Below are 8,995 nucleotides of genomic sequence, written 5' to 3' on the forward strand. Positions count from 1 at the left end.
GTTATCTCAAAAAGAATTTCACCACCAACTGCTTCCTCACAGCTTTCTTGTTTCGTTTACTTTGTACACTTAGCACAGTAGGAGTTTATCAGGGAGTTTGCAATCTCACTGAAATGGAACCGAGTTTTAACTGTTAAGAAAGAAAAAAGTAAATAACCTGAAGACTGGAGGACAGCACGCAGCCTGGTGCTGTGGGAGAGAGCAGTAAAGGCGAGATTTACGAAGATCCTCTTGCCTTCACTCTAGGGCTGATAGGACTGATGTTGGCCATGAGGGTGGCAGAAAGTAAGGGATAGTGGTGGGTAACAAAGAAGCACAACACCTGGTCCTCAGAGCCTACCAGACTGATGGTGGAGGGAGCCAAAGAGGTCAGACGAAGTAATAAGAGCCAGCACTCCCATCTCACTTACCACATGCCAGCCACTGACTCCGACGCTTACATCTAACCCATACTGCCCTGGGGGAAAGGTGCCAGTATTCTCCATTTTAAAGATGAGAAACCAGTGCAAGACTGGTCAAGTAACGGATCCACAGCCCCACACCGCATCCACACGGACCTGCTCTGGTCCCGGCGGTCTGGCTCAAGGGCCTACATTGTTCTCCGCTGCACCATCCTGCTTTGCTTCCCAGAGAGATCTGCTTTCTCTTACCCAGAGAGATCAGTTTTCCAAAACATGTCTCTTTAAGATCAACTGAACAGGGTAACTGGAGTGGAAGTTCTGAAATGTCGACAGGTAGCAACTTCACCCTGGGGCCTTTCACCTCTGATCCGGCAGGCTGAAAACAACCTGGGGAAACTGATCTGCTTTGACAAGGAGAGATGAACCAGAGCCAGAGCCTATGTCCAGCCAGATCGGCAGTTTTCTCCTTGCCTTCAACCTCTTTCTCTTTCCATTCTTTTTTCCCTCCTTCCCCCCTCCTCTTTATTTGGGGCCCCTTATGTCTTCTGCTACATTCTTCTCTTACTTTCCTAGAGGCCTCCTGGGCTTCTCTTCCTCCTACAATGTATCCCCTTCCTCCCACCCCATCTCTTGGGTCCTCTAAGTCAGTCTTCTGCTGTCTTTCTGAAGTCCATCTACCCCTATTACTCAGCCTCCTTGGGCATCACCTGGTGCTAAACTTCTCACCACTGAAAACAGAACCATCAAAATGGAGATGTGGTCAAACAGCTTCTGGGAGGGAGCTGGCAAATGAGACCTCTACAAGCCCTGCCCCCAACTGGACATTTGTATAAAATCTTACTGGGAGAGGCTAACTTGTGGTTTAAACCCTTCCTTCCTTCCTTCCAAAATATTGATGGAGCTGTGACCCCACAAGAAATGGCGTGTTTGAAAATTCTGGAGACAGGTGAGGTGTGCCTTTTGACCACTGCACACTGGAGGATGCGTTGGATACCAAGAGCAGAAACAAATGGTCAGCATGGCACAGGAGAGAGGCATGTTAGGAGGCGGCCGTGAATGTTAAATCAGGGCTGCTGCCAATAGAGTGCTCCTCTTGCAGCCTGCTAGTTACACAGCCCTCTGCTGGACTGGGTCAGGCCCTCAGACACAGAGAACAATGTCACCCCCAGACCCACTCGGTGACCAGCATCAGCATCCCCACCCCCATCCCCTAATGAACAAGGCTGTGTGAAATGAAAAGAATCTCCTACCAACAAGAACCTTGGATGACCCTAAAATATGGGACAAGGGTCGTCTTGTAATCTCAGCTGTAAAAATTCACACCACTAAAGACCATTTCCTCCATGCATGCAATAACCGATAGTTTGGTTTGCATTGGTGGACCAAGTGCATCTGGGATTAAGCTCGAAACCTCCAAGGTGCCCATAAATAGACAATGGTGGACAACAGTCGCTATTCAGGAAGCAGCTTATTTTGCTATTTTTTTTCTTAGACTCCACTGCAAAACAAAGACAGATTTGTATCTGCAGAACAGTCTTATAGCAACTGGAGGAAATTATCCCTTAAGGAAGCTGTTGGAAAAATCAACGGCAGCAATAGCAGCCGGCTTCTCCTCTTGCCATCAAAGGATCTTTGCTATTTGGAGAGTCTTTAAAAAAAAGCCCAGAAGAGATGCCCTATTTAAAAATAAGGCAGTTTGCTATGCTGTTACAAAGGCAGAAGCATCGAGAGGAGAAATAACAGCTTCATACAAGACAAAGAAACTTTTGGAAATTCTTGAAATAGGCAAAAGAAAATCGAGGTGCTGCTGAAAAACAAATAATCTGATTAAAAATAATGTCATTGCTCCAAATGCATAGTAAGGTCCATTTTTCTCAGAGTTTAAGTGTAAACTTCATGAAACAACTGATATGATTCAAAGGTGCTTACTTTTTGATTCCTCCTTGTGGGGAGACAATGTAAGACACGATTCCTTCCTTACCTTCACGAAAATGAAAGTGTCCCTGTCATTAATATTTTATTGGTAATTCGGTTTGCTTGGCCATGCTTCCTTTCCTCCATCTCTCCTACTGGTTTGTTTCAAGGCTGCTGCAGTGAAGAGTCCCACAATATTCGGTGGCCCCACCCGTCCTCACTGTCAGAAAGCAGCTTGGGCATCTTCGCAGCAGAGAACAATCGCAAGCTGTGTGCTGGGAAGGAGACCCTCATGTTTGCCCATCGTTCGGGGTGATGCCTAGGAGCCATCTTCTCACTCCACCGCCCATCCTCACCGGGCCAGGTCAACTGTAATGTCTCTGTCTGCCTCTGCCACACGGTGCCACTACTATGCCAAGACTCAGCCCTCTTCACCTGTCACCTGGATTACTGCAAACACCCCCAACCGCTGGTTCTCCAAGTTACAAGTCTGACTACACCACTTCGTGGCTTAGAACCTGTCCAGGGCTCCCTACCCACTGAAGGTTCAAACCCAAGCCTGTAGCTTGGCCTGCAGGACCCCCCAGGGCCTGGCCTCCTCTTGCCTCTCTAGTTTCATTTGTCTCCTGCCACTTTGCCCTGTGCTTTGTGCCCCAGTAATACCACGCTGCTGCAGCTCTGAAACTCCTCGTGCAGCTCACGCTTTTGTGTCTCGGTTCCCTCCCCTCGCATGCCCTTCCTGCAGGTGCAATACCATTTAAGGGCACTGGCTGAAAGAGTGAGTAGGAGCTGAAATCCAGCCCACACTCTGCTCATCAAGCCACGCACCTGCGAGGCTGTGTCTACCTGGATGGTCTCCTTTTTCTAATTTGCACAAAGGCTCTGCATGGCTGAGTCTCAGTCCTATCTCTAGGGACTTGCCACATCGTATTATAATTACCCATGTGTTCGTATACCTCCGCCTCTTCATCAACCAAAGTGGTCTTTGCCACTCTCTCCCCACCCTGGTGCCCAACACAATGTCCGGAACACATAGCCTTCAATAAATAAGCGTCTGCTGTGCTGACTGGTTGACGGGGAGCACGGCGAGGCTGAGCAGCAGGGACGCTGCAGAGGTGAGGCCCAGAGCCCATCCTGCCACAGAGGCTCTGGGGAGCCAGGACCTACCCCAGCTCCTCACAGTCGGGGAAGGGCCCAGGGGCTGGGCTTGGGGGCAGCTCGGCTGGAGCTGTTGACCCGTGGGGACAACAGGCTGGAGCTCAAAACAGCTACTTTTAGGGACAAACAAGAGATGCCATTTGGTCAACCCTGGGGATGTATCAACCAAAGGTAATGATGTGGTAACACCCAGTCACAGGTGGGCAGAGTTCAGAGGGGAAGAGGCCATGAGGGCTGCAGGAGTGAGCAGGGGCCGCACGGGGAGGCAGAAACACTCAAAGATGTGAGTAGGACCCGCCAATCTTTGCCCGGAACTGAACCACCACCCTAGACCACAGAAAGAGAGGCACAACATAACTGACTTACACCCTGACTAGAAAGCCTCAGGGGAGGGGAGAACAGGGAAACGCCAGTCTGATCCATGAGAACACAATTTCCAGAAGGCAGTGGGGATCAAAATTATGTCCAGGCAGAGGGTGAAGACTCTGCATCCCCATGGTCTGTATCTAGTTGGCTGGAAGGGGCCCTTATCTTCCGGAGCCACAGGTGCTACACCCAAGTGGCTGGTGGCTGATGTGAGGAGGACACAATGAGGGTGGCAGGAAGGGAGAATGTTTTCTAACATTTAAATATATCCCAGCTTTGGGGAATGGCTTCTTCTCCAGGTAAATTTGCATAGGTGGGAGGAAGTGTCCTAAGACAGCGTTGCCCAAAACTGCCGACTGTGAAGGCTTCACAGAGAAAGGGATCAATGTGACCCAGGATAGCACAGGGCAGAGGTAGGGGCCATCAGGTGAGCTCCACTCCGGGGAATCAGGAAGAAGGAGGGAGGGGGTGGGGGGCTTGGTTATTGGTTCTAGAGCCAGTGACAACAGCTCGGCTCTGAGAACTTGAGGAGGCTCCAGAAATGATGCTACATCAGCCTTGTCAGTCCATCCCCTGCCATGTGTCCCGCTCCCAGCCCCAACTCCATGTCACCAAGAGGAAAATCCTGAAAACCACACCGCCACAGACTGCCTCAGGGCAGCTCAGACTGCTGGACCTGAGCCGGAGAGGAGGCATCCATGATGAGGGTATTGTCGCAGGGTTACTGGAGAGAGAGGCCAGGTTACTGAAGTCAGAGGCAAGAAAGGAAAAGAGGGTAAAGGCAACAAAGTCTGGAGAAGGAACCCCAGGGGCTTATGTTCTGCAAGGTCTCTGCAAATGTAGGGGAATTTGGAACAAAATGCTAAATGGAACTTTCAAAGATGAGTCCCTTGTGAATTCCAGCGATTCTCCAGGCAGGGTGGGAGGGCTCACCTCCTAGGGGTTTGCATCAGGGCATCTGCAAGTGGAGGGACAATCACAGTTTGAAACAGCTCCCTCAAAACGCCAGTTGTTATCGCAACAGAAACTACAGAAAGGAAAGCTTGTCAGCTCTTCAGAGTTGAAGGGGCTACCCACGGACCAAGCGCACACAGCATGAGGGAAGTATCAGCTTTAGAGAAAGATGAAGAGGCCGAAGTACTCATTCAACATGTTATCTACTTCACGTTGGCCCAGCCGATAAACAGAGGAACGTGATCTGTCTGGTCCACGCCTGAACTAACCGTCTGGTGGGGGTTGCAGCTGTGTAATCACATAATTACAGCACGCTCTCCAGCCTGCCTGGTCACATGGAATCAAAGGAGGACTTTTTTGGAGTCTAAGTCATCAAACTGAGTATCGTTTCAGACCACCCCAGCCTCCGCCCAACAATGGTATGCAGTCAGTCATTCATCACATGGGGCAGGAGTACCTTCACTGTTCTGAGAACGGCTAAGTAACAGAAGTTAATTTCAAGTCATCCTTTAAATGGACTGAGGGGCACTTGGAGGGCTTAATTCAAAGGTGCTAAGTATTGTTCAACAGCACAAGAACCCACAGGCAACTCAACCCCCGTTTATGGGCCAGTCTCCATTACCCTGTGATACCATGGGCGGAAATTTGCTGAAGAACCAGTATTTTGAAATTCTAAGATACTGAGTCTGGATAAGGCAGCCAGTCCCCCAGGGCATGGTAAGATTTTTTGTTTCAGAATGGATACATATCTTCAATCTATTTCCCACTATTAATATATTATGAGTAAATAATTAGGGGGAACTAATTATTCCATTACTCTTCACCAACAAAAAACATAAGAATTTAACAGGAAGACACTCCTACTTAAAAAGACAAAAGTCTGTCTTGCTCTGTGGTTTGTTGAGAAGAGCAACTGACTTGGAGCCAGAGGAATCGGACCAAACCCAGTGACTGCTGGCTGGGTCATCATGAGCTTCTTTTCTCATCTGTTAAATGGGAATAATAATGATAATATTTGTCTCACAAGATGATGTGAAGACAAAATGAGATCATGTCTGTACAGAGTCTAGTTCACACTCCAGAACACACTCGATACTCAGTTAATATGAGATATTTCTGCTATACCTTAACTGTAACGTTCATTATTACCGTAAAGACTACTAGATGAGCGTGAACCTGCTTCGGCACTGCCTAATGTTGGTTCAAAATCTCTGGTTCATAATGATTAAAGCCTGAGCCGCTGGTCCGCTATATTAAAGCTGCACTGTGTTGGGATGGACACATTGAAAGCACTGTGCCAAGAAATGCTTTCTTCTTTCTTCTTTCTTAGGGCCCAGTCTGATGAGGCTGGCATTTATTGACATAATTTGTTTCCATGAGCAGGTTAAGCTGGTTTCCCAGCTATGGCTGACACCTGTGACCCAGTGTTGCTCTGAGCCACCTGCAGAGCTGCTGTGGGAGCCCAACAAGTCTTCTGAGGGCAGAGTGTTCCAGCAGGTGCTCTGGGCCGGCCCTAGGAGCTGGAGGCAACTTGCTGACCAGAACACCAACCCAACCAGTGCCAACTAACAGAGGCAGGCACAGACACAGCCCCCGGGGTGGTATCTGAGGTCTCAAGCGCCTCTCTGAGAAAGATTGAAAAAAACCAGAACAGAGTGGAGAGAAGGTGACATTGGCTGGTGTTTTCCCTGCGCATGTAGAGTAGGGAAGACTCCCAGCTGAATTAGGCAAAAAAGGGCCTGGAGGACAGTCCCTGGGGGGATAAACTGAGGCCCTCTCCCCCTTCCTAAAAGCAGCAGGCAGCAATGTTGAAACGAAACAGCAGAGATGTCCCAGACCAGGCACGGAGGCAGCAGGGAACAGAGTGGCAGGTCTCAGTTATGAAGATATGGACGTGCTTCCGGACCAGCTGGCATAAACCTCTGCCCTGAAGCCCCCACTGCCTCCCTGCCACTCTAGCTGCTAGGATCCCTCCTCAGGGCCCTAGGCCTTCCCAACATGCAGCAACCAGAGGGTTAACGTCTGTCACTGCAGGGGGCCTCCAGGACTTTTGGCTTGGTCAAGGCTTGTTGTGAAATGTTTTAAAGATCACCCCTGACAGAGGGAGGGCTCCAACCCCAAAAGGGAGTTTATTGATCTGCATCACGTCCAGGGGCTGGAGGCAGAGTAGATAGGCAGGTGGCCTCCCCACCACGTTTCTCTTCCGAAGCCCAGGGCCCAAGTGCCTCAACCATCCACCCCCATTCTCATTCCCGTCGGCATCCATGAAGCAAACCAGAAACAGCTCAGTTTCAACTACTGGGGGGTTGCCATCTCTAACTGGAGCATAAGCGAAGGAGCAGAGAGAGCTCCCCACAACGCAATGTCAGCGTGGAGATTGTGAAAGCCGGCACAGCCCAAGGAGGGCTGAGGAGCCGATCTGGCCTCCTCAGCCACCGCCCTGCCCCACTGGAGGACTGCAGGCCCTCTTTCTTTCACTGGCCTCCAGCTAGGACAGCCTCCCCACTCGGCCGAGAAAGCACCCAAGTCTGAGACCCGGACATCAAAAACTTCTACTTTCATTTCTTTGTCTTCTTTTTGTATATTAACCAAATAACACATGGTACACTACAAAGTTGTTAGAAATTAAACCAAGACTCTGTAATTCTATAGCCAGTTAAGTCAGAGTGGAGAATAAGTCAGAATGGAGAACTAACGATAACGCCTGACAACCCTCTCTCTCTCTCTCTCTCCCTCTCTCTCTCTCTCTCTCTCTCTCTCTCTCCCTCCCCCCTCTCTCTCTCCCCCTCTCTCCCTCTCCCACTCCCTCCCGCCCCCTGTTCCCTCCATCTGACACATATGCACATATAGACATACCCACTCGTCTCTGGAGGAAATCTTTAAGAAAGACATTGCCAGAACTGGTAGGAACTATTAACAGCCCTTTATGACAGCCAGTTTGTGTAGCTGCTCTAAAGCTATGATTTTAAGCCAGGTCTTTAAAAAGTCTGTATCTCTCTATATTTTTTTTAATATGTTGCTACCTGGATTATATACACCTTGTTGAAAATGTAGGAGAGATTTTATAGCTGTGCTGGGGTTGGGTGATTTCTGAAACATAAAGGGAGCCATAATCCACAACACACCACGTCCCCAGAGACAAGAGGCCTGTGAAACAGGTGAAATGTCCACTCCTCACTAGGCCGATCGGTTACCACAAAAAATTTCTTTCCCCGAACAACACAAGCAAGCAGGGTTTTCCCAGTTTCATACAAGAGGAGGGGAGCAGCAGGAGACCAGCTGTCTTATTGTGTGTAGTCCCAACGGCAATTTCTAATAGCAAGACAAATCCTTGATGGAAAATGTACAAAGTAATTGAGCTGGCAAGAAATCAGAAGGAAATACCTAGACCCCTTTCTTCCTCATTACACACATATGACACCTTCTGAAGCTCATAAACAGCAAAAGCGAACAAAGGTTACTATACATATATATTATTTTGATTTTTCTTATCCGATTAGGTGGTTTTCTGTAATTGTTGGGTTTGATTATAAAGGAACACCTGTACAACAGGAAATCAACTCTAGGATGAAAAATAAAGTCATGTGGAGTTTTTGAAAACTGCCATACGGTAGAATCCGTATCCTAATTGTTATAATGAAAATAGAACTCCTGCTTCTTAATTTTAAAAAAATGATGAAGTATAAATCTCTGCTTGTTAGCACTGCTGTGCCCAACGTTAAAATGGCATGCGAAGTAGGTCATGAGAAAGCAGCCCTGCAGGAGACACTCCAGGAATGAAGGAGAGAGGCAGGTGTGAACGCTCTGGTGCATCTGGGGCAGCCCTCCAGAGGAAACTTACTTGGGTGTGCCCGTGGGTTTCCAGTACCTGCAGAAGAGGTACTGTCCGTCAGCGTTGACCAGGTGAGGGAGGTCCCGGTATGGAACGCTCTGTGGGGTCCGCCTGAGAGAACTTTCCTCTGGCATTCTGAGAGGATCTTCAAGTCCTTGAAAGAAATGAGGACATATTCCAAAGTTAGAAATACAGCAAAAACACAGAGAGGAGAGGAAAGTCTTGTTCAGAGTCAGTAATATTTTTTTAAAAAAGCAGTTAAAAAAAAAAAACCTCCATTTCAAAGATTTTTTAAAAACACATATTTCTTGCAATCTCTCCAAGACTGAAAAATCCCATTTGTTCTAAAGAAAATGCTCACTTTATTTTT

General features: G+C 48.4%; 1 protein-coding gene across 1 annotated transcript in view; it reads right to left on the minus strand.

The window, feature by feature from the left end:
• MGLL (monoglyceride lipase) overlaps window positions 1-8,765 on the minus strand; it is a 113,293-nt gene extending 104,528 nt beyond the window's left edge. Inside the window, exon 1 of the mRNA XM_087431637.1 lies at window positions 8,635-8,765. Within this exon, the coding sequence (XP_087287763.1) occupies window positions 8,635-8,759 (125 nt within the window). The 5' untranslated portion in view covers window positions 8,760-8,765. The remainder of the gene's footprint in view (window positions 1-8,634) is intronic.
• Window positions 8,766-8,995: the final 230 nt, after the last annotated feature.

This window comes from Ceratotherium simum, chromosome 5 (assembly GCF_057802395.1).
Source record: "Ceratotherium simum simum isolate JZ-2026a chromosome 5, ASM5780239v1, whole genome shotgun sequence".
Taxonomy (NCBI): domain Eukaryota; kingdom Metazoa; phylum Chordata; class Mammalia; order Perissodactyla; family Rhinocerotidae; genus Ceratotherium; species Ceratotherium simum.